The sequence below is a fragment of the Lissotriton vulgaris genome, chromosome 3_1, assembly GCF_964263255.1.
Source record: "Lissotriton vulgaris chromosome 3_1, aLisVul1.2, whole genome shotgun sequence".
Taxonomy (NCBI): Eukaryota; Metazoa; Chordata; class Amphibia; order Caudata; family Salamandridae; genus Lissotriton; species Lissotriton vulgaris.
Window position 1 is genome coordinate 1,225,633,201 of NC_141689.1, and position 26,300 is coordinate 1,225,659,500.

Consider the following 26,300-nt stretch of genomic DNA (forward strand, 5'->3'; position numbering starts at 1 on the left):
ATAAGGATTAATTGCGTTCTTTTCTAGGTCTAGGCGAATATTATGCCAGGTTTATTACGGGCTATGCCCTTGTTATAGAGCCTCTTAGACAACTTTAAAAAAAGTGTCTCCATTTACTTGGACTGCTATTCATGATGAAGCCTTTAATCCCTTGCATACTTCCGACGGCCCCCGGCCGTCCAACGTCACGGTGGGAGTGTGCGGAGGACGGACGGGGCATCCGAATCCCGCCCACTATTCAGATCGCCCGCACAGCGCAAATGTGTGCCATATGCAAGGGGTTAATAATGTCAAAAAACTTATAGCTAGAGCTCCTGGTCTCAATACATTTAACCCTCAGGGCAAATCCTAGGTTACTGTTGATGACAGTGCTGTTGGACTAGGTGCTGTGTTTACACAGATGGTGGAAAGCAAGGAGAGAGTTATTTCTTTCATCTCTAGGGGCATTCGAGGTGCAGAGAAACATTATAGCACCATTGAAAAAGAGGCTTTGGCTTGCGTATGGGCAGTAGAAAAACCTTAAAACTTCTTGTGGGGATTACCTTTCGTCTTAGTTACTGATCACAAGCCACTTGTTTAGGAGTGGTAATGCTTCGTCCAGGCTGCTAAGACTCATTGCCAGATTGCAGGAGTTTAATTTTGAAATTCAACACATTCCTGGTGGAAAAAATGTCACTGAGGATTGTTTATCTAGACTTCCACCGGTTAAAGAATGTGAGGGTGAGGTCATTGACCAGCATGAATGTGTCGTGGCTATGATAGATGCCATTAATTCTTGTATTTCTGCCATTTCTGAAAAAGAATGGAATGACTTTGTAGCGGTTGATACGGTTTTGTCAAAAGTTAAGCATTTTGTGGCTAATGGTTGGAAGGCTTGCATGAATTTAGCAACCCCTCTTCGAAGTTTTGCACATGTTAACAATAAGCTCAGCATTGAAAATGACATCTTATTGAGGCATGATTTATTTGTGCCACCGGCGGGTTTCAGAAAAAAAAGTATCCAGTTAGCTCATTCTGGGAATCCTGGAGTGTCTGGAAAAAAAAGTTGCACAAAGTTCACTACTGGTGGCCGGGTATGGATGCTTATGTTGAGCGGTTTGTGAATAACTGTTCTGTATGTGTTAAATCTGACAAACATTGGAAAGCCTCTACTGAACCCTTGTCTGTTCAGGACACTCCTATGGAACAGTGGGAGAAAGCTTCTATTGATTTGTCAGGCCAGTATGAGTGTTTGGGCAGGGAGAAGAGGTTTTTGATTGTTGTCATTGACAACTTTTCCAAAGGGTTGTATTACACCTTAGTGGAACACCCGGTTATTGATAGTTATATTATTTTTAGAACATATTTTTTGAATTGAGGGAACACCTGTACTCTTATGTCAGACAACGTGGTGCAATTAATTTCTACCAAGAAGCAAAATTTCTTAAGTAAGTTTGGTGTGCGATCTGAGAGGGCACCGCTGTATTGCCCCCGTTCCAATGGTCAAGTGGAAAGGGCCAACAGGTTCATAAAAGAAGGGATCCAGGCTGCATTGGAGGGCATCCTTGATGTCTTTGAATTTAAAAAAAAAAAAAAAAAAAAAAAAAGGGCGTGGCCAAGATGGAGGCGTGAGCAGACGTGCCTTGCCGAGCTCCCGCCGCCGGCCGCTGAATTAAGCACATTTCCAGCACTTACCCGGCCGCAACTGACCCTCGATGACCACCCGACGCCAGTGAAGCGGCAGCGACGACTTTTGGGCCGGCCTGGTGTCCAGCGACAGCCTGATCCCCTTTGCGGCTGACCGCGAGAGCGACGGCGCCTGAGGCCTAGTGCGCTCCCGAGCCCTGGTCGGAGACGAGAGCGAGGCCGAGGTGGGCGGAGCCACGGTGCCGCCCGGAGTCGCCCAGGATCGGCAGTAGCAGGTCCGGCCCGCGCGGAGCTGCGCGAGGCCTCTCACAGCGGTCTGTGGGGGCTTCTGCGGACCTGCAGCGCACCCGGGACAGCTGAGTGGCCTTTGCCCAGATTGCCACCGGCCTCCGCCTGAAGACCCAGCAGCGGCGCCTGGCGCGCGGAGGTGAGGCCCCGGAGCAGACGCGTGTCCCCGGCTCGAGGCGGACCCGTAGCAGCGGAGCGGAGGTACCAGGGGGGGGTAGGACAGTGGCAGCGGGCCCCCCCCCCCCCCCTCTCCGCGGAGCTCCCGCTTCCCGCCTGACCCGGTTGGGGTGGAGCGACCCGCACCAAGGGACCACAGGCTTGGGTGGCCTGCCCGCTGCACACTGCTGCCACTGACACCGAGCGCCACACGCCACGCCGCGGAGGCACTGTGGGGCACCAGGAGACCGCGGAGCTTGGCCCGGAGTCGGCCCGAAGAGCCCAGGGGAGCCCAGGGGAGAAGAGTGCGGAGTGGGGGAGTGCGGAGTGGGGGAGGTCAGGCGTCCCCCCCCCCCCCCAGCGGGCCTGCCCCTGCGGGATTGCCCCCATATAGACTGCACCTACAGGCCTCGTCCCCTGGCGTGGCGCCCTGCCTGTTGTAGCGGAGTGTACCCCAGGGACACCAAAACCAGCAGCCACGCACGCCCGCAGCAGCCCCCGCGGAGGTGAAAGAGGCCTACTGGACGTGGGGAGGCCCAGCTACCTTGCTGCGCTCTTGGCCCTGGAGGAGGCAGGGCGGAACGCGGCAGACGCCATCTTGGCGGCTCCCTAGCTGGCATTTCCCGCCTCGCCGTTGGACCCGGAGTCCCTACGCCTTTCCTGCGCCCCTACCGCGCCCTGCGACGCTGCGCTGCCCGCCTGGATTTTGGGGAACGCGGGGGACCCGCCTCCACAACGTTAGCCACCCGGACCCGGGTTGGCGCCCAGAGGGCCTGGGACTTGCTTCGCAGCCGACGGAGGGGCGAGCCTGAGGGCCCTGAAGCGAGATGTCCGGCGGGAGGCCCAGAAAGGACCGTTCCATCAAGGACCTCTTCACCCCCCCACCACGGGGAAGCGGAACGGCCCCGCGGGCTCTACCCCCCCGAGTGGACACGGACAAGAAGGAGGGGGCCTCATCGCCCCCCGAGGAAGCAGACCCCGAAGCTCCAGTCACGCGGTCCTTCTTGGAGTCCCTGTTCTCTAGCCTGCGTGAGGACATCCATGCCCTAAAGAAGGAACTTCAGGATGAGATTAGGGAGGTCCGCCGTGACACCGATGCCATAGGGGAGAGAGTAGCAGACCTGGAAACCAAGAGCGACACACGAGACGCCGAAATAGAGGCCCTACGACAGGAATTGGCTCGCATCCACGACCAGCAAGTGGACCTCCAGACACACGCCGAGGACTTAGAAAACCGCTCCCGGCGGCATAATATTCGGATCAGAGGAGTGAAATTGTCCCCAGACACAGAGGATCTCTTCCGGTTCACACAGGGTCTCTTCAATCACGTCTTGGGCCGTCAAGCGGATGCCCCCCTCCACCTGGACAGAGCCCACCGGACGGGCCCGCCGAGGGCCAACGCGACGAACCCGCCGGACATCCTGGTGTGCGTGCAAGACTACAAGACAAAAGAGGAAATCCTGAACAAGGCTCGCCACATGGAGAAGATCTCCTTCGGCGGGCACTCCCCGGTGCTTTACCAAGACCTGGCTGCACTCACTCTGGAGAAGAGGCGCACCTTCCGGCCGGTAACGGCGGAGCTGAGACAGCGCAACATTTCCTACAGCTGGGGGCACCCCTTCCGACTGGTGTTTCGGCTGGGCAATGTCCTACACCAACCACGCACTCTTCGAGACGCCTGCCAGGTGCTGGGACTGGATGAACCGAGAGCTGATGTCGAGTCGTCAGGGGACAGATCGTCTAATGAAGCGGGCCCAGGCCGCTGGCAGCAACAGCGGCGCAGACGCAGGCCGCGACGCCCGGCGGACACGGAGATAGAGGAGGGGCGGAGGTCGGCGGTGGAGACGGTAGCACAGGGCCTGGCGCCTGCGAACAATGGCTGACCGATGGGGGAGCAACGTACTGGTGGTGCAGGAGTTAGTCGGTCCGGGCTCCGCTAGCCCGGCGGCGGGGGCGCGGGCAACGCGCTCCTTGGCCTTCCCTACTGATGACACTGACGTTTCACCGGCATTGGTGCACTCTGAGTGAGCGGACCTGCTTGCGACGTCGCCACTGCTCCCATTCTACGAACTTACCTTACCACGGGTCCAGCGGCCATGGGGCTGGACCTGGGACAATGATAGACCATGTTTCTTTGCTTGTTGGGGAAAGGGGTTGGGGGGGGTTACGGGTGGGGGGTGTTGAGCGGGGGGAGTTTGCACTACAGAGGGGGGGGGTTCAGGCGGGACGATTGCTCCGATTGGGGGGGCAGGTTGAGTTGGGGGGTTCCTGGGGAGAGAGGGGGGAGGGGCGGGGGGGGTTCTCCTTGTCCAGAGGCTTCGGTCGCCAAATGGTGCTCTGCCGCGATCCCTAGCGCAGTGACTTTCGCGACCCACGGGCCCACGATCCCGGCCGCAGGGCAGGCTTGGCTTTCCTTGTACGACTCCTGTTATGCCACGACACCTCATAGTGCTTACGCTTAATGTGCGGGGACTCAACAGCCCGAATAAACGCAGGGCGATATTATCCTACCTCGAGCGCTCCAAGGCGGATATCTGCCTTCTTCAGGAAACACACCTTGTGCGCAGCGACCAGCATAGACTCAAATCCCGCGCGTTCCCATGGCAGTTCTTTTCCTCTTCCCCGAAGAAATCTGCAGGGGTGGCGATCCTAGTGGCTAAGTCCTTTGAGGGGAAAGTCCTCCAAAAAGAGGCCGAAGTTAAAGGGCGGCTCCTACTCTATAGCTTCCTAATCGCGGGCCACACCTTGTTGGTGGGTTCTGTTTATGGCCCGAACGAGGGTCAGGAAAGGTTCCTGCATACAGCTCTAGAGACCGTTACAGCCACCACACACACTCACTTGCTGCTGGGGGGGGACCTCAACATAGTCTTTCATAACACAGCGGATCGCTCGGGTCAGAGATCCGGTCAGGTAGGGGCGCTCACGGCGGCGGGTCACGCACACCTGACGGACCTGGGCCTCATCGACCTCTGGCGGCACGCACACCCCCAAACTACCGCCTACACGTACTACTCGGCGGCGCATAAGACATACGCGAGGCTGGACTATTTTCTGGGCTCCTCGCAGCTGGCGCTACAAGTGGAGAGCGTGGAGATACTGCCAGCCTCGCTCTCGGACCACTCCCCGGTGGCAGCGACGCTTCGGGTAGGAGCAATGCCGACTCCACAACGGCACTGGAGGCTGCGGGACGGTCTCTTACACCTGCCTGACACCCAGGCCCGGCTCACGACGGCGATTAACCGTTTCCTGGAGCACAACGCCAATGATGACACTACCAAAGCGACCCAGTGGGCAGCCCTCAAAGCGGTCCTACGCGGGGACATCATCTCCATCGCCACGGCCAACAACAAGGAGAGGGAGCTGAAACGTGCCGAGCTCTCCCAGCGCGTGGCGGAATTGGAACAGATGCACCAACGCACAGGGGCAGCCAGAGCGTGGCGTCAACTATGCGCCGAGCGGAAAATGCTAGCGGCCTTGGACCAAGATGTGGCGGAATACGCCGCGATGCGCCTCAAACACGTCTACTATACCGGTGGCGACCGCTGTGGGAGACTGCTGGCGAGTAGACTTCGGGCGCAAACCCAGAGGCAACAGGTGCGCTCGCTCCGGTTGCCCAGTGGCGACCTGGTCACAGAAAACGCAGCGATTGCGACGGCTTTTGGCAATTTCTATGCGGCGCTCTACGACGCGGATCACTTAGATCCGGACGCCGGCCTAGCCTATGTGCGGGGTGCGGACCTCCCCGCCCTTACCCAAGCCCAGGCGGACTTTCTGGAGCGGCCCATAGGCCTGGAAGAGGTCATCTCGGCCATTGCCCGCCTCAAGGTCGGGAAATCCCCGGGACCCGACGGCTATACCGCGGCGTTTTACAAGACCTTTTGCCAGCAGCTTGCCCCCCTCTTGCGCGACCTGTTCAACACGTTTGACACGCCTGGCGCCATACACCCGGACCTGCTGGAGGCGTCGATCTCTGTTATTCCCAAACCCGGTCGCGATCCGGCAGTCTGCGGCTCCTACAGACCCATATCGCTACTGAACGTAGACCTGAAGCTCTACACTGGCATACTAGCGAGCCGCATCGCCCCATATATGCAACAACTGATAGACCCCGACCAAGCGGGCTTTATCCCCCAACGGCAGACCAGCGACAACACCAAGCGGGTGCTGCACCTCATTGAGGCCGGATCGCGCACTAAACCCGGCTGCATGCTGCTCACCATTGATGCGGAGAAGGCCTTCGACAGAGTACACTGGCCATACCTCGACCAGGCCCTCCGTCACTTCGGCTTTGGAGAGAAACTCCGCCACCGCATCTTCAACTGCTACCGCCGGCCCAACGCCGCGGTACGGGTGAACGGTCACACCTCCCCGAGGTTCGACATTGGCAGGGGTACACGCCAGGGTTGCCCGCTGTCGCCGCTCCTATTCGCATTATACATGGAGCCGATGGCCCAGAGGGTGCGGCAACATGCTCACATCTCAGGTATCAAATTCGGGGCCGACACGCATAAGATCAGCCTGTACGCCGACGACGTCCTGCTGTCCCTCACTGACCCGATGCGATCCCTGCGTGCTCTCTTCGTGGAGCTGCACACCTTCGCCCTGGCCTCGGGCTTCAAGATCAACGAAGCCAAATCTGAGGCTTTGAATGTGTCGCTGAGCCCGGACGTGGTGGCCGAGATTAAATCGGAATTCCAGATCCAATGGTCGGGCGCATCCGTCCCGTACCTGGGCGTTCGCCTGGCTCCTACTGTCCGAGACACTGCGCGGGCCAATTACGAGGCCCTCACCCGCAAGCTCCGGGAGCAGCTCCGACGCTGGAAGCCACTCACGCTGTCGTGGTTAGGAAGAATTGCCGCAGTCAAAATGACACTGCTGCCGCAGATTCTGTACCTGTTCCAGACGCTCCCCCTGGACCCCCCGACGGGTTGGCTCCAACAAACGCAATCGGAACTGTCACGGTTCATCTGGAACGGCCGGCGACCCAGGTTCAAGCACACCCTCGCCACCCTACCCCCCGCGAACGGAGGGGTCGGGGTGCCAGACCTCACACTGTATTTCCAGGCGGCTCAGTTGCGCACCTTTGTGGAGTGGTTCCAGCTGGAGTCCGGTAAGCACTGGCTCTTCCTCGATCAGGCAGTGGCCGGCCGTACCCTCCAGGGCGTGCCCTTCCTCCCGCGCCGACACCGTCCTCCTAACCTGTACGCCTCTGCAATCACCAGCACAGCCCTGCGGGTGTGGGATAGAGTGGCCGTGGCCAAGGGGCTGACCACCTTCCCCTCACCCATGACTCCTATCTTTGAGAACCCCGACTTCACACCGGGCTTGGACGCCGGCACGTTCACGACGTGGCGGACGACACCCTGCCGCGCGGCAGGACACATGTTCGATCTCAAGGGCGTACTGTCGTTCCAGCAGGTCAAGGCAGATTACGGCGTGGCCGAATCAGAACGCTTGCAGTACCTGCAGGTGCGCCACTGGGTGCTCCATCCCTCGGTCCAGCCCGGAGCCCAACGTCACCTCACGCCTTATGAACGATGGCTGCTGACACGCACCTCCGACAAGAAGCTGATATCGGACCTCTATCAGCAGCTGCTGCTCACGCAGGCACACACATACAATTCGGGCCAGGTCCGGTGGGAGAGGGATTTGGGGAGGCAGCTCACTAGGAAGGAATGGGAGGGGGTATACCATAGAGCCAGACACTCGGCGCACCACACTGGCCTTACCGAGACCTTGACGAAGGTAGCAACATACTGGTACCACACCCCTGAGAGACTACACCACTGGGATGCCCGAATCAGTGACAGATGCTGGAGGGGATGTGGGGAACTAGGGACACTGGAACATCTGCTTTGGAGCTGTAAGGCGCTGCGCCCCTACTGGGACCCTATCCTGGATCTTATAGATGCACATCTAGACACACAACTGCCGCGCTTCCCAGCGTACATTCTGCTAGGCCTCCCAAACGCACTCATGTATCCTCTGAAATCCTGGCGCGGGCGCCTGATCGCGCTTGCGCTTGGGGCTGCAGTCCAGAACATTGTGGCGCACTGGAGGGCGACCCAGGCTCCGCAACAGCTGGGGTGGCTTCATTGTCTGTGGGCAATCCTGGGAATGGAGAAACTATCGCTGGCGGCAGCGGGGAGGGGGGCGGACTTTGCGGAGCTTTGGCGGCCATTCCTCGCCTTGCTTACTGGGGAGTTTCGGGAGGTGAGCTGTCCACGCTACCTGCGTCTGCTCCGCTTGGCGGAAACACCTCTCCCGGACCCCAAATCACATACCCGTAAGCGCACAGGCCCCACGCGCGTGGCATCCACTGACTGTTGAGGGTGGTTCACGGCCTATAGCTAGATCCCGGAAATGGACAAGGAGAAGGGTGGGCTGGGGTGGGGTGGGTGGCGGGGTTGTTTACAGTTCTTTGATTCTCGTTTTTCTTACAATGCACTAGCACTGACCAGCTTGCACCGTTGTAGCACCTCTTAAGACGCGGCCGGCCCTTTGGGTTGTAGGCGGCTTGCTGTGTTAATAAGATGACATATCCGCTGGCCCTATGCGGGGCGTCCGCGGGGTCGCTGATCTCGGCCTCCCTAGACTGGTGGCGGCCCTTGCAGAAATCGATGAGGTGCATTTTTTGCTTATGCTCAATAAAATATTTAATACATAAAAAAAAAAAAAAAAAAAAGTTTGGAGTTATCACATAACCCCTAATGCATGAGTGGAGTGTCTCCATACTTTTTGATGAGAGGTAGACAGGTCAAGTCTTTGTTGACGCCTCTTTTCAAGAAGAATTTGGGGGGGGTGGGGCGGGGGACACTTTTGAATCTTCTTTTGCCAAAGCTAGAGGAAATATAAGTTTCTCGTGTTTGTGGTAAGTCTTATCATGACATCGGTTACAAAACTAAAAGTAAGAGTGTGGAAATTGGTAACTGGGTACGCAATATCAAACCTACATTGACCCGTAAGGGTTCATCTAAGTTCACTGTTCCCTTCAAGGTGGAAAGGGTGACTGATTCTGCTGTTTTAATGAGGGAAAAGGGTTGGTGGAACAAAACGTTCTATTGTAGTTCTCAAACCGGAGCAAGAATGTGTTTTGGAAAAGTCTGTAGAGGATGATGTGTGGTTTGATGAGAATGGTACTCGGGTGCTTCTCCTCAAAGTTTTACGGGGGATGGAGGCAACACCATTCCTGATGCACGTCAGTTAGAATCTACCGTGGAAGAGAGTGCTGACTCCTCTGTTGAGGTTAATCTTGCGTTGCAAAAGAGAAGTACCATGGTACCCAAGAAATGTGATGATTATATTTTGGAATCTTTTTTGTGTTTTGTTAAGGGATTCATGTGGTAATTGGGTCTTTCTTTTATGTTCATTATAGAACTTCGAGTCATCCATGTCGTTTTAGTATTGTGCATGTCATTTGGAACAGGAATATGTAAGTTGGAATTCACTGATGCAGGAGCTTTGGTTTGAATGCCAGCATAAGCGGTTGGAGTTCGCCTTAGCTGGACGCTTTAGCTCTTGCACCAGTGGGTCCTTTCATGGCACTTAAACAAGTATTTTTTATATACTCGCTGATTCCATTGCTTCATTACAAGTACAAACATGAGTAACGTCTTCATGCTAAGGAGCTCAGTCTGCAACTGTCACTTTGGAGGCATGGAACACTCAAACATCACAAGAGCTGCCGATGTCATCGTGTTCCATGCTCTCTAAGTGAAATTACATTAACCTTTTTCAAGGGTTTGGGAAAACGGGGTTTGGTCAGGCAGATCTAGCCATTTGGTGTGTGACAACTATTAATATGTGTCATTAGGTTTTCTAGCACTCCATCAATTTGATCCCTTTGCACATTAACAACTGTCCTTCAGCCAACTTAAGACTGAGCACAGAGTATGTGCCATCAAACAGTAATATGTTTTTCAAAAGTAAGAAAAGGTTATTTTGGAATGGTTAGGGTGCTGAAGTGATGCGACAAAACTGTAAGACACAAACAACAAAACACTTCCATCGAGTAATTCTCTGAGCCCGGCAGTGCACCATTCATGGCATTCCAGGACAAACTCTTAAACAAGAGGCTTAAAAACAATCTAATAGCAAGCAGCACGAGTTAGCCCCGGAACAAGGCACAGCAAAAGAAAGCTGTAGGTGTGATCCCGACAGCCCTGCCTGGAAGTTGATGGAGCAAGGTGAAGAACAAGATTTTGTTCAAACTTGTGAAGTTAATCTCCCATAACCATAATGAAATTAATAAGCTTGTGGTGAAATTACTAATCAACTTAGTTTAAGAATACATTCATCAGTACACGTGGAATAAACTAATGTGCTCTATGTTGCAAATGCAAAGAAAAAAATAATAAACTAACCTTGTCTATTGTCTTTGTCAGTATTAAATGCGGCAGTTAAATTAATAGCATGTGCTTATTTTATGTGCTTATGTTATGTTTTTCTGTGATAAAGAGCTTATGGAGTTCACGCTGTTCGAGAAGGAAAAGTAAATATAATGCTGCTTGACTGTGCTTTTGCTAGGTAACATAAATAACAAGATTAATTAGTAAAGGAGGCGGGTAACAGAATAGGTCTCAATTCTTTAAACAATTGATGTCTTGTGTTTGTTTAATAATAGTTTCCAAAGTGAGGCCTAAAGGTGGTTCAGAAAATATGGCTGACAGAGCGCAGACGCAAAAGCTTGTCCAGAGTGAAGCCTTCGCACATACGTAGCTGTGAAGATTTTTACTGCATTGACATCGTTGATTGAAAAAGCAGTTCTTTGGTCATGTTTGAATGTGCTCATGGAAAAAAAGGCTCAAGGACAGGAACTTAAAGTGTCTGCCAAGGCTAGGAAGTAAATGTTCGAAACTCGAGGAAAAAGTAACTTTCTTGAGGAAGCTGAAGGATGTGGAAATGAAAGACAATAGGGCTTATTTGAAGCCTGGACTTGGTCAAGAGTTTGAGATGACTGAACATTTTTATCATGGACTGACACAGGACAGCCAATGAAAAGCTCGGATTTGCTTAAAAGAATGTAAAATGTAGAAAGTTTAGCTAGAGTGAAAGGTATAAAGTTGTCACTATGAGCAGGGAAAAAACTCTTACTTACCGATTCCTGAATGACGTGACATGTTGTTGGACCTTTGGTGCATGTAAGGACAGCAGACTTTAAATGATTTTTCCTTTCTAAGTGAAGCGGGAAATAGTCAGGGAAATAGATTTAGGGAACGGGAAACTGTTATTTTGCTAATACTTCGTTTTTTAGGTTTCGCCTGTCGAAAGCTGCGCAGAAGCGTTTCGCGCAGGCGAAATCTTTTGTTTATAAGTATGTGGGCTTTGTCCCGCCTCTGTCTTCCATTGGCTAGCTCCATAAATGGAGGCTAGCCATTGGAAGAGAGGCGTCCGTCATTCTGCGAGGCGATTCGTGGGCGTTCCGGCAATTTTTTCTCATCCAGCCCCTTTTAGCACGTCATCGGCGGTGGGCGGTTTTTTTTTAACCGTGTTGTTTTCGTCTTTTTCGAAGTGCCTTTAGCCGGAGTGGTGTTGTTTTTATTTTCGATCAGGTAAGTGGCATTTTGTTTATATTTTAAACTGTTTGTTTTACGTCTTTTTGTGTCTCGTTGCTGCCTCGTGTTGTGAACGTTTCGCTTTGCACGTATGCTTGTAACTTGTGCCCGTTCCCGCCCCCCCTTTGAAGGTGTGAGAGGGTATGTGCCGCATACATTTTGATATGTAAATAGAATTGTATATACATTTGTGCCTTAATTATTGTATGATATATAAATGAAAACTTCAGAAAATAATAATAAATAGATATATGTTTTTCAAATAAATACTCTCGGTGTGGGACTACTATTATGTCTGTTATGGATTAGAGTGTTTGCCATTTAATAGATTTAGTCTTAGGGGGGGTTCTCTTGTTTTTGATTACGTTTCCTATCCCCCTCCCGCTGTCCGTGTGCCCGTTATCCCGCCCCCCCTCCCGCTGTCCGTGTGCCTGTTAACCCGCCCCCCCTCCCGCTTTCCGCGTGCCGTTAACCTGCCCCCCCCTCCCGCTGTCCGTGCTTAACGTTTGTTTTGCATTGTTTGAAGCACCTCATACGAGTGCATATGTTTGCAGTCGGTTTTCTCTATCATCATTGTTGTTTGCCCCAGCCCCTTCTCGCCCTCCATTGTCCTGCTGCGCTCTTTTTCTGTTTGTTAATCTGTCCTGGATTGCCCGTTGTTTTACCCCACCACCAACTTTTGTAGCTTTCACCATACCAACCAGCCCACCCTTTCATTCTTGCTTGGTTCGCACCACCGTCCCCTCTCACCCTCCCCCCCCCCTTCACTGTCGTAGTTTGCTCTGACCCTTCCTGCCTGCCTTCCATTGTTTTGCTGCTCCACTTCCCTGGTGTTTGTTGTCTCGTCATTGCTTGGCTGTTTTTTTGCTTCACATCGCTCTCCACCCCACCATGAGTCTCTTGGCTCATGCCAACCAGCCCACTCCTCCCATTTTAGCTTGGCTCGTCCCACCCGCCGCCTCCCACCGATTGGCGTTTCTGTCTCAGTTGAAGCGTGGATTGTCTCCCGAGTGGGCATGTGCAGTACATCATCCAAATAACCCTCCAGTCCTTGAATCCGTGGTTCTTGCCACTCGCTGGTGAGAGCTCGGCAGGATAATGCACCTATTGCCGAAATCTGCGTGAAACCATTGGGTTACATGTTCAAGTGTTACCGGCAGATGCACGGTCCCAGTCCCAGGATCTCAACTCTGTGGGAGATTGCATACTCTGCAGAAATCTGTCTTAATTCTGTGTGTTGCAATTTCCAGTCCCATTAGCGCAGTAGAATAATGCATTACTTGAAGTGTTTCAATCCTCGTGTACATGGCACAGTTACAAATCCAATAGGATTACCAAGTAGGATATGGTACCTGTGCACAAGTCTGTAGGCAAATCGAATATTCTTTATTGTTTTAGTTAGCTAAAACCATAACAATAAGCTCATAAAATTAATAATACTTGTTTTATCGAAACATGTATACATTTTAAAATATCAGTTGTCGACAGTGCATTAGTTACATAAGTCATTTAAACGTATTCAAAGTGACAAGATATGATGAGATGAGACTATGAAGCAAGTAAAGTAGTTTGTGTTGTGCGACGAGTATCGGAGTGGCCTATTGGGCTTACCACCTCAGTTCATCAGGTCTGTAGGCCCCCCTTACCGGTCACAGATTTCAATTTCTGTAGCTTTGCTAAGTAGGTTTAAATATCTGCCACAGGGGCCTGTCACCTGCTAGTCAGTTTCCATACACAGTGACATAGCTCCTTGGGTTAACGCCTCTGTTACTGAGCTCCGATTGTCACGTAGAGAACAAAAGTTCCTTAGCAGTCAACAGGGGTGATTATAATTGTACAGGTTCAATTGTAAAATGATCGCTGAAAAGGACAGTCTCTCATAAGGTTAAAACATTTGTTTTTTTAGAAAGTTATCTGATGCTATCTGTCCAAGTAACATAATTTATTCAACATTAGTACCTTGTCAGTAGCAATTCATAACTGATGGCAATCGCGGTTACAGTGGTAGGTAGGTAGCTTCAGCCTTTTACGACAATTCAGATTTTATCCGTTTTATGTTTTTTAGTGATGACATGGTTGACATATTAGACTTTACCTTGCTTTTGTTAAAAGTTTTCGACAGTACAAATACTAGTTTTCTTTAGCGCACAGTGTCGAACTTGGTTTTTCGATTTGCTTTAGGTTGATTTTGTTTACTATACATTCTGACTTCCTTTACGGCACCGGGACAAACATAAGGGCAGCTGTTTGCACAATACGAATTCAGAGGCGTCCGTCATTCTGCGAGGCGACTCGTGGGCGTTCCGGCGATTTTTTCTCATCCAGCCCCTTTTAGCACGTCATTGCAGCGGTGGGCGTGTGGTTTTTTTTTTTAACCGTGTTGTTTTCGTCTTTTTCGAAGTGCCTTTAGCCGGAGTGGTGTTGTTTTTATTTGCGATTAGGTAAGCAGCATTTTGTTTATATTTTAAACTGTTTTTTTTACGTCTTCGTGTGTCTCGTTGCTGCCTCGTGTTGTGAATGTTTCGCTTTGCCCGGTATGCTTGTAACTTGTGCCCATTCCCACCCCCCCTCCCGCTGTCCTTGTGCCCGTTAACCCTCCCCCCTCCCGCTGTCCGTGTGCCTGTTAACCCGCCCCCCCTCCCGCTGTCCGTGCTTAATGCTTGTTTTACGTTGTTTGAAGTACCTCATACTAGTGCATATGTTTGCAGTCGGTCTTCTCTATCATCATTGTTGTTTGCCCCGCCCCCTTCTCGCCCTCCTTTGTCCTGCTGCCCTCTTTTTCTGTTGTTTGTTAACCTGTCCTGGATTGCCCGTTGTTTTTCCCCACCACTAACTTTTGTAGCTTTCACCATACCAACCAGCCCACCCTTTCATTCTTGCTTGGTTCGCACCACCGTCCCCTCTCACCCTCCCCCCCCCCATTCACTGTCGTAGTTTGCTCGGAACCTTCCTGCCTGCCTTCCATTGTTTTGCTGCTCCACTTCCCTGGTGTTCGTTGTCTCCTCATTGCTTGGCTGTTTTTTGCTTCACATCGCCCTCCACCCTACCATGTGTCTCTTGCCAACCAGCCCACTCCTCCCGTTTTAGCTTGGCTCTGTGTGTGTTGGGGCTCTGTCTGTGTGGCTAGTTTTTTTTTGTAGGTGGCTCTGTGTGTGGGTGGCTGTGTGTGTGGGTGGCTCTGTGTGTGTGTGCGTGTGGGTGCAAATGCAATAGGTCTCGCATTTGCGAGAGATTAAGCTATTGGCGTTGTAAATGACAATGCCATTTATTTATCTGTTTTTAAAATGCTTGTCTGAGCTTATTTTGAAGATGTCAGTTTTAATTCATTTCCTTATCAAAATGCTGCTTTCTTAATTGCTTATAAAATGAAGATTCTAAAACGTAAATGCTTTTCCTTTATGAAAAATAAAATTAATAAAATTAGATTTGAAGAGACAAGCTGGTCTTGTTTATTCATGGTCTAGTTTCCATCAGTTGATCCAATCGCCTTAGTGGTCTGATTAAAGAATGTTTAAAACCATGGTAAAGAAAGATAAACTGCAGTTGTATATAATTTTGTAAATAATATGTGAATAGTTTTATTAATCATACCACCTGATTCAGTTGCTCAAAAACTGTCTCATTGGTTTATGGGCCTTTATATGTGTTTCATGAATAATGGTGAGTATTGAGGTGATAGGTAGCGTTTATGAGACAGTTTTTCAATCAGAGCGCTGGATCAATGGTAATCAAACAGACTTGGATACCATCCATTTGCTGGTTTGGGACAGTTGTTAGGATTTAAAACGTGAGCCTTCTTTCTCTTTTCAGAGATCATTCACTGATGGAGCTGGCAACTTGTGTGCACTTGACAAAGAAAGAAAAGCACACAGTTACTTCGTTTTCACTGTGGACACTGTCAAACACACATTGCAAGCTGAATCCACAAAACTGTGCATTGTATTGTGTCAGATGAGGACTGTTCAATTTTATATTTTATTTACATATCTATTTGTATTCTAGCAATGCTCTAATAATGGCACATTTCTGGCCATAAAGATGCTGAACCCACCATAGTTCTACTTGTATCACTAACTTGAATATTCACAGACTGTTTATGAAAGTTCCCTGCTTAGGGTTGCTGTTTCATCACAGTAGTGCTCTGAAAATGCCAGCACTTGTGTCAGGCAAGAGTTCTGAAATCTGCTAAAACCAGAATATACCATTGTTCTACCAGTACAATTCCTACCTTTTTACTCTAGTTTCTTACAAAGAATTTTGTGAAGTGCTTTGACAAATTTACTTTGAATTGTTTACCTAATGCAGGTGCACACACCGCGGGCCCACCTTTAGTGGAAGGGCGCACTTTACATCTCCATTACACAAGAACAATGGGCATTTTACTGTATGCAAGTATGAGCTCTCTCCCTGAAATACAGACTGGGCCTCATACAATTTAAATTCTTGCTTAGCCTCTGCAGGACACCAGCCTGGTTCCAAAAGGTAAGCCTGTTTGCAGAGGCGTGGTGTCAGCGATGCTGCTCACCGGATGAGACCTTCCGTCATCTTGCATGGAATTACACCAAGATCCACTAGTAATGGATAGACGTTTTTGAGGAGATGACAGGTAACTCCCTTGTAAGATCCCCACTGACAGCGATACTTAGCTAGAGACCTCCCGATGGACAGCAGAAAGCTTGTGGCGATGCTCCTTTTACTTGCCAGGCAAAACATTGCCATGACATTGGGCAGGACGCAGACACCACAAATTGAGACTTGGATCAGGGACGCCACACTATGCCAGAAACAGTTGCCCGCATACTGGGACTTACTGCCGACACAATCCCGGCCTAAGGATGCATGGGGCCCGCTGAAACTCTATTTCAGTTTGCGCACGCCGACTGAGGTCCCGCTCCCCCACACCCCGAGTGGCCAGGAGTGACACTTTACAAACTAACTGCTAGGGCTAGATTGGCTAACAATGTCCCCCTATCCTGATGCATATGAAGGACTTCCCCCCCCCCCCCCTGATTTTCCCCTCTGATCGCCCCCCCACCCACCCGACTCCTGGTTGGACGGCTTGGCATGCAATTCTTCAATATATTTTGTTAATTCTTGAGTATATCATTGCTCCAAAAGAGAGATTACTGCTTATGGCTGAAGACCCACCGCTAATCTACTTATGATGTGACTGCGAATGGGATCATAAGCTCTGAACGAATAACTGATCAAACGTAGAAGCAATGTGAAATCCATCCTGTATCCACTGTAAGAATGATATGATTTTAGTTCGCTGTACACATGCAAATCTTGAATAAAAAGAAGTTATGAATAAAACATTTTTAAAGTGTTTACCCAATGTCACAAAATGTTACTGTAAGAAAACCCAGATATTTGCCGGTCTGTGTTTATGCTGCCAACTGAGATTCAATGAGACTGCTCACAGGCTGACCTTTTCAACTTAAGCACATAGTGTAATTCTTGGGAAGTCACTTCATCTCAATGTGCCTCATTTCCCATTGTTCTATTTGCAAGCATATACTTTGTGCTTTATGCATAACAGGACATTCATTTACAGTTAATTACTAGATGAACTATACAAGGTTAGAGCAAAAATATTGTGGGCCCAATCAATTCTCAAAGCATTTTACACAGTTAACCTTAACTTGCACTTGGAAAAGCTGATCTTCCACTCTTAAAAGGAATTCAGTACAAAAAGATGTGTGTGCCCGAAAATCTACTCAAGGGGTGCAAGCGGGGGGGGGGGGGGGGGAGTGGTAGTAGGTAGGTAACAAATGTTTGCGCAAGGAGTATGGTTTGTAAGCCTACTTCTGTACACTCTTTGAATTCCAGAAAGTAGAAACATGCACCAAAGTAGTCATACAACTGCTGCTGCACTTTTGCAACTTTAAGAATAGGGCCTTTTTTTATCATACCAATGCCCTTCATGATTTTTTACACAGACTCTCCCAATATTAATTAGTTTAAAATATGGCATGCATCAAACATGTTTTAATAAATAATGGCTTAGAGAAAAAGTATTTAATGTTGCCCTTAATATTGCATGATAGTTTAGCCAAACTGCCTGCTACTTTTGTCTGTTCTTTTCCTAAACTATGAAAATGTAGGTAGATATTTTTAAAACAGTTGCCAATCTTGCTTCCATTCTTCTGCATGTATTTGCCTAGTATATTGGAGCATTCTCGGAGCATTACAAATAGCTGCGAATCTTTGCATATTGCAAACGTGTACATTTTTTTATTTTGGTACCGATGTCAGTAACACAAGCTGAGCTTACACCTCCCTGAATGTCTTAAAGTGCTCGTCCTAATAGTAAATGCTTTGCATTAATTAACCATATACACAAATCTGCCTAAGCAGCAGACAATTCTCTTTTGCCAAATCATAAAAAGACAATAGTTTTAATACAGCAAGAAAAAAATATAAGCTACATCAGAGCAATTCATTGGGTCAATTCTAACAAGCTAGTATTACTGCTATGCTGCCAATCGCACGTGTGGTAGATCCGTTACACTTGTGCCCTCGCCATACACCAATTCTAATCTTGCATATATCATCACTCAGGACATATTCAATGGCTTCATTGTTAACATACCTAATGACATCTAAAACGACATCTTTGATAACAACCCTGCATGGTGAGGGAACAAGTTATAGTTAGTTTAGGGCATGAGTTATAGTTACTTGAGATAACTATAAAAGGTGAATTTCAATGCTTATGTTAGTTTAAAACATGATGTTTGAACTGACATTTTCACCTAACTATAATGTCCCTTTAAGCTTCGTTTTTTTTCAGTGAACATACATCTCCACGTATAATACAAAGAACAGTGCCTATAAACAGGAATGCTGAATCTAGCCAAATAGGTCATTTTTTTTCCAATTTGTGTTAATATTGTGCATCAAGGATGACCTGGGGAACTGTTGTCTTCATACTTAAACATATTTAAACATTTCCAACCGTGAAAAGAATTACTCATTATTCGTCATATAAATATTTTGTTTTGCAGTATTTTTCAACCAAGTTATTTGTTTTTAATCCTCATGAATGAGTAGAGCTGCAATAACTTCCCAACTAATTTTAAGTGTTGATCTCTTAATTATTATACCTATTGGCCCATGTATGATATATTAACAGGGTCCCTGTGGAGCACAATAATTTATGCAAAACAACAATTTCACGCACCGCGCAAAACAAAATCATAAACAGGGACAGCTTAAGGTCCACTGCCTTTACAGCTTCATTTAACAAGCCTCTGCATTTATAAAACACTGTAAATGCGTTATAACATGGTATGAGCCCTTTACCGAGGACCACTGGAATTATGCAATTCTGCGGCCATCATATTTCCTGCACTCGCCACTGAACCTATCATCTGCATAATTTGTAGATTGAAGAACAAAAACATCCCAGCAAAAACCGACAAAAGTAGCAAAACATGCTACCACTAGTTGCAGGGCAGCAGCAGAGCAGTCCACTTGTAGCAGAGAGGGCTTGTATTCCGGTTGCGGGTCAGTTAGGGCTGGACTGCTCCATGAGAAGTGTCAAGACTGATTTCTACGTGGCTGGGTCCAAACGGAGGAGGCATTGTAGGCGAAAACGGATGGATTGGGACGCGATCCCGAGTAATCGCCATTGGCTGAGATGAATTCAAGCATCCCATCCTCACTGTGTTGTATACTTCAGTGTGTCGTCCTAAATTGGATGGGTGTGACCCGTGCTTACTGTGAGTGTCAGTGGGACTAAGTTGCACCCGGCTGATGAGCCCCTAACTAAGGCAAAACCGGTCATGGTTTACTTGCGTTCTGGTTAAGGGAACCTATACATATCCAAATTTAAGGGATTAATGCTTTAAGATTTACAAAGCAATGCAACTTGATTTCCAAAATTCAAAGCACGCTATTTCGCTCGAAAAGTTAACTGAAGGCCCGCGTGTACTTATCTCCCTGCTCCACCATCACAATCCACTCACAATACTTGGGCAAAGACGCCGCTTTTTGACAAGCATTAGCATCAGATAAAGGGTTACGTAACGTATCCTTCAACCTGCCATATCTGCAAAAAGGGCACTTTGACATTGAGATTATTTGTATTGGAAGGTACGGTGTCTATGGTCCTGTGTCCATGAACACTGAAAGAAATCATGTTTCGATTTTGGGACTTAAAATCTGTGTAACTGTATTGCTCAATTTAAAGGTAGGGACAAACACAAAGCATCAACAGTTAATTAACGAAGTCAGAAAAGGAGAACAGAGAGAGCTCTTCCAGTCGCTTACCGAGCTGGGGTGGCATTTCCGGGCAGTCTATCTGGGGGGCAGTGGCCAGCGCGGGCACCCCGTGAGCCTCCTGGGTTGGCAGTGTCCTCAGGGTGGCGCGCTGAGTGTTCTCCGGCAGCCACGGTATCTCGGCGTCCTCTCCCAGAACCTCGTTGACCCCATTCATCCTGCTGCCCCCGCCTGGGTCCTCGGGCGGTAGGCTAGCTTCTTCCCGCGGGGCCGGGGGTAGCGTGGCATTGCGGTGGGCCCCACCCGTGAATTGCTGCACGTCGGCGAAGAACCAAAAGATGCCCCGCTCGCTGCCAACCAAGTAATACACCAAGGTGACACTGAGGTGCAGGGCACAGAAAAGCACCAGCAGGCGGCATGCCTTCTGCAGAGAGGTTCCCGGCAGCAGCAGAGAGGGCGGGGGGTCCTTCATGCCAGCGGCAGCCACGGAGACTCCAGGGCTCATAAACTCGGCGCGGCCAACTTTCCCCTTCGCCTCAGGAAGCGCATGAAGAGCGCAACTCTGGGAAGTTTGCTTTGGGATGGGGGAAAGGGAGGGGGAGCGGCTAGGATGTCGGTCTGGTCTAGTGTTGTGTGTTTCTTTATTGGTCTGAGAGATAACAGTTTTTCCCGACGTTGAGCAGTACAAAAAGAAGCGCCGCCTCGCTGACGAACGCTTTCTATAGCTGGCTGGGCAGTGGCCACAGAGTGCGAAACCACCAGGAGGGGCTCGCGCGCACTGCCACTGCCCCCCTCTCTTCACCTACACCAACCGTCGTCCCCGTGACATCATCGCGGACAGACTGGGAGGGGGTCCCAGGAGGGCAGCGGAGGATGTCATTGGAGCCATGGAGGCCTCGCCCCCGCTCCGTGTGACTCACCGCCCGCCCGCTTTTCTCGCCGTGACGCGTGAGCGTTACGCTTGGCATAAAACTTGAGGACCTGGGGCAATCGAAAGTTGAAAGCAGAACTTGATTTTTAGGACTGCAACATTTTTGTGTAGGTTCGTATGTCCGTTAACAGAAACATTCTCCTCGGCCGCCTCTCCGTGGAGGTCATAACATAGTTTATTTATTTAGGCGTTTTTATACAGCGCGAACTTTACCAGACGGTGTAGAGCGCTGCCATAGCTGCCAATGTTTCAGATTGCCATGAGTGACATTTTTATAATTTCAGTGAAATTATGAGTGACATTTCAACGACTATGAGTGACACTTTCTCGCGAGCAAAAATCATGCAATGAAGAGGAGGAAAAGATATAAATATCAGAAATTTCAGCCAGTTGCGCAACAAGAAACTCCAAGAACTTCTTGAAACTGTTGTAGAGCACCAGAAATGGAAGGACACTAACCCTAGTGCTCCCTCCTGTAACCTGAATGTACTGTAAGTCAACAACACAGGTGTGTGTGTGAGACGTCAGTGTGTGTGTTGCCGGGCAGGCCGGCACAAATGAAAACAAGCATTTGCAATGCAATAGGTCTCGCATTAATGAAAGTTTTAACTACTGCCGTGGCATTATTATTTGCAATCACAATAGCTCAAACTTTCAATAACGCGAGACTTATTGCATTGCAAATGCTTGTTACATTCATCACAAATATATTAGTTTGTTACATAAAATGGATATGAAACAATTCTATATTCTGTGTACAAACTATTTTAGTTCTGTGTCTAAAGACAGGCTACACAGCCGCACCAAACAATGAGTGGCAGACACACTGAAATTACGATAAAAATCAATGGAAATGGCATTTTGGGGTACAATATATACCCAATGCACTTCCTTTCGCTACAAAACACACACTACTGTAGTGTTGCGGTCTAGCTGTTACGCGGCTGCATAACAGCGTCATGCGTTGCCGCCATTTTTTGCGCACTGAGCAAGCGGCCAGGCGACGGCACAAACGTGTCTCCCGGCGCTCTTTAATATATATATATATATATATATACACACAGTCTCCTATAATCGTTGGGGGACAAAATAACCACATTACAGTGGTGACGAGGCCAGGACTCGGCAGCGGCAACCACAGAAAAAACTAAACGAGACACCCAGCCACCGAGCACTGAACCCAACACCCTACAAGGACAGAGATCACTATCCAGAGGTAACAGGTGGACATACAGGGAGAGCGCGGCAGTGGAGAGCACCATGGTCCAGAGCACAGACCCATGCCCAGTCACAGTGCGAACTGCAGGGCAAGCTCAGCCAGCAAGGAGGCAAAGACAGGAACTGCCCACCGTGAGTACCAAGGCCCAACGCAGCAAGGGAGAAAAGAGAGGTCCACCCTCAGCAGCACACTGCAGGCCTCAAGAACACACAGCCAAGCATCAAGGGCACTGGCGGAACACGCTCCTCGAAGAGAAGGGGGCGCATCCAGCCCTCAGCCAGACCGCGCACACCACAGTGGGTCGGGTGTGAAGAGATGAGTGCCCAAACCTTGTCACTCACAACGCCAATCCCGTTCCTTCCCAAGCCAGGTGATCCCGTGATGAAATGGGAAGACTGGAGGGAATACTTTAAGAACTACTTGGAAGCGCTAGAAGATGAAAATGGAGAAAAATTTCCAAGAAGAAGGATATTGCTCCTCAACCTAGGCCCAGAAGGTATTAGGGTATTCCAGAACCTAGTCCCAGCACCACGACATGACGGCGATGACGATGTATTTCAGCATGCCATAGAGGATCTGAACAATCACTATAGGCCAGCGGTGTGTACATCCATAGACCGATACAATTTCCAACAAAGGAAACATGTGGTAGGAGAGTCCATCGATGAGTATGTTGCAGTTCATCAAGGACCAAATAGTCATGCACACGACAAATTCGGTCGTCCAAGACAAACTGTGGGCTAATGGAGACGCCAAGCTGAAGGAAGTAATTGCCATGGTAAAAAAGGCGGAACTATCCAAGAGATGCGCAGAGGCGGCTAAAAGAGATGCAGCAACCAAGCCCATGGTCAACAGGATCACCAACGCGGAACCACCTGAGAGGGATAAAGTAGCTTCTGTGGAAGGGAAGACACAGTCCAAAGGGACACCCCGGGCAGAATATGGAAGGAGCCAAACCAAAAGGAACAAGAAGGAGTGTTACAGATGTGGCAGCTCTTCCCATGCAGAGTATGACAAACGCTGCCCGGCCTTCCGCGCCAAATGCATGTTTTGTGGAATTGTGAGGCATTATGAGAAGGTGTGCCGCCGCAAAAAGCAGAGGCCAACAATCAAGTACATAGCTCGGGAGCCAAGGGAAGAAGGAGACGAAGAAGAGGAAGAAGAGGACAGCGTGCTGTGTGTAGAGGAACACATTCTGGGCATCAACTGCAACCGTTCTAGGAAACCGCAATGTGATCAGATAATAGGGGGAGTACCGATCAAAATGGTGGCGGACTCAAGGTCCCCGTACACCATAATACAAAGGACTATGTGGGATGAACGCTTCAAAGGCAACCCTGGGGTCACGGCTGGAGCCTCCGGACATTCGACCGGTCACCTACACGGGTGAGCCCATCCCCATGGTAGGATTTCGAAAGTTGAAATTTGTATTTAAGGATCGCAGTGCGGAGTGTAAGTTGTTAGTGGCGTAAAAGGGCCCCTCAGTGCTTGGCTGGATCAAGGTGACCTGGGCATACAAGTAGATCCAGGAGGCGCCACTCAAGTCTTGATGACTGGCTCGGAACGACGACCCGACATCTCCAGTTTGAGGGAAAAATTCCCCACAGTGTTTGTAGGTAAACTGGGGAAATTGACGAAATTTACACACAAGATAGACCTCAGGACCGACGCGAAACCAGTGTCTCACAAGGTGAGAAACATCCCGTTAGCCATCAGAGATACAGTGCAGCAAGAATTGCAGAGGCTGGAAGATAATGGAATCATTGAGCCGATAAGTTGTGCGGAATGGTTGGCGCCCTTAGTTGTGGTAAGGAAATCCAACGGCAAGGTCCGCTTATGTGTGGACTTGAGGGAGCTAAACAAGAACATCATAGTGGAAAAATTCCCTCTGCCCAGGATAGATGAGATGTTGACAAAGACCAAGGGAATAAAGTGGTTCTCCACCATTGACCTCACCTCAGCCTACCATCAAATAGCTCTTCATCACTCGAGTCGGAAACTCACGTCGTTCATAACACCGTTTGGATGTTACCAATTCCCCTGAATGCCCTTCGGGTTGGCGTCTGCAGTGGCGGTGTTCCAAAAAACTCATGCACAGACTATTCAAGGACATAGAGGGGGTGCAATACTTCCAGGACAACATATTAGTGATGGGCAAGGACCAAACAGACCATGACAAGAAGCTGGGATAAGTGTTGCAGATTCTGGAACAGAACGGTCTCACAGCAAAATGGGAGAAGTGTCGATTTGGAATGACCTCAGTAACATACTTGGGTCATGAGATAAGCAATCTAGGGATCACACCCAAACACGCCAATGTTAGCGCCATATGTGAAGCACCTCCACCGACGAGTAAGGAAGACGTGAGATCCTTCTTTGGAATGGCAGAGTACTACAGCAAATTTGTACAGCACTTCTCCTCTAAAACTCACCATTTGCGTCAGCTCCTACGAGACAAGTTGACTTACGAATGTACTGAGGAGGCTCACGAAGAGTTCCGAAGAATCAAGGAAGAGATCAGCAAGGCCATTCCCTTGCAGGGGTTTGATCAACGAGAGGAATCCATACTGACTACGGATGCCAGTGAGAAGGGCCTGGGAGCCATCCTCATGCAAAAGAGGAGAAATGGAGAGATGGTCACCATCAGCTTTGCGTCAAGGACACTCACCCATGGAACAGAAATTCAGCGTAATAGAAAAGGAAATGCTGGCTGTTGTATGAGCCATGGGCAAGTTCCGACAATTCATCTGGGGTACCAGATTCAGACTCAAAATGACTCTGAAACTGTTGGATTACAGGTATGATGTGGAATACATTCCAGGAGCAAGGAACACAGTGACAGACTATCTCAGTCGAGCCTCCGCCATGGAAGAAGCCCCCTCCCAATTGGAAGATGAAGAAGACAGTGTCGCATTCATGGAGGACCATGAGAGGGTAATAAGCGAACAGGAGTGGGAGAGAGCATATGAGGCTGATCAGGACATGGAAGGAGTGAAGCACTTCATACTACGGGTGTGGCCAGAAAAGAAACACATGAAACCGGAGCTGAGGAAGTTCTTTGAAGTAAGGGAGGAGCTGTCAATAGGAGATCGGGGCATATTCCTATTCTGAGGTGAAAAAGTTGTTCCCCCAGCTTTGCTGACGAGGCGGTTGATGGCCATCCTGCATGAAGGTCACCTAGGAACAAAAATAAGGGCGAAGTTGATGTATTGGTGGCCAGCGATGGACAGCATGATTGAAAGATATGACCGGGATTGTGAACAATGCCAAGGTGCGTACAAGTCGCAAACATTGATGCACCCTTCCCTAGGAACCTTTGACACTCCTGCAAATCCGTGGAAAAAGTTGTCAATAGACATTCTTGGTCCGGTGCTGGATGCACAGGTAGTACAAAAATACATGACAGTGCTCATTGATTGGTATTCCAAGTGGCCAGAAATAGACATCCAGGAGGATATGGACACGGAGAGAGTGCTAAAGTTCCTCACGGCCACTTTCATTAGAGAAGGTATCCCTCGTTCCATTTGAGTGATAATGGCCCTCAGTTCATCTCAGCAAGATGGAATAACTTTATGAGAAGGAATGGCATTAAGATAAAACACACCTCCATATATCACCCGGCTGGCAACGGGCTGGCCGAGTGATTCAATCAAGTCATAATGGGCTCTATTCAAGCTGAAATAGGAGCGGGAAAGGACTGGGAAAAGGAAGTGAAGAGTACCCTGTGGGCGTACAGAATCACCCCGACATGCACAGGCTACAGTGCTTTCCAAATTTTGAGAGGACGTGACCCTTTCACAAAGGACAACATAGTATGGAAGGAATGTACAGTCACAAGCAAATGGTCCCCAGCAGTGGTCGATCATAATTTGAAAAGGGCCAGAGGATCTACACTGAACATTATAACAAGAGGAGGAATGTGAAGGAAACAAATTTAGAAAGAGGGGAATGGGTCAGAGTCAAATTAATTGGCCCAGATGAAAAGAAAAGGAGGCAGCAAATTTAGCGAGCCCTTACAAGTGAATGAAGTGTACGACAGGGCTGCACTGCTGAGCGATGGGAAAACGTGGTCCCAAGATAGGATGTCAAAATGCAATAAGATATTGCAGTGGGCCCGAGAGAAAGAGCAACATCAAGGAAGCCAGAATCGACAGGAGGACAGCAGACCGTCGACGGAAGGCGATGGGAACTCATGGACAAGGGGAGAGGAAGAAGTTATGGAAGGAGCATATGACCCTGGAAGTGAGGAGCACCAGGGCAGCCCCTGCCAAGCTATGGACAGAGAAACTCCCCTGGAAGC

At 49.4% G+C, this 26,300-nt stretch overlaps 1 protein-coding gene across 1 annotated transcript in view; it reads right to left on the reverse strand.

The window, feature by feature from the left end:
- B4GALT1 (beta-1,4-galactosyltransferase 1) overlaps positions 1–20,620 on the reverse strand; it is a 503,885-nt gene extending 483,265 nt beyond the window's left edge. The window contains exon 1 of the mRNA XM_086961693.1: positions 19,902–20,620. Coding sequence (XP_086817819.1) covers positions 19,902–20,355 — 454 coding nt within the window. The 5' untranslated portion in view covers positions 20,356–20,620. The remainder of the gene's footprint in view (positions 1–19,901) is intronic.
- Between the last annotated feature and the right edge of the window lie 5,680 nt (positions 20,621–26,300).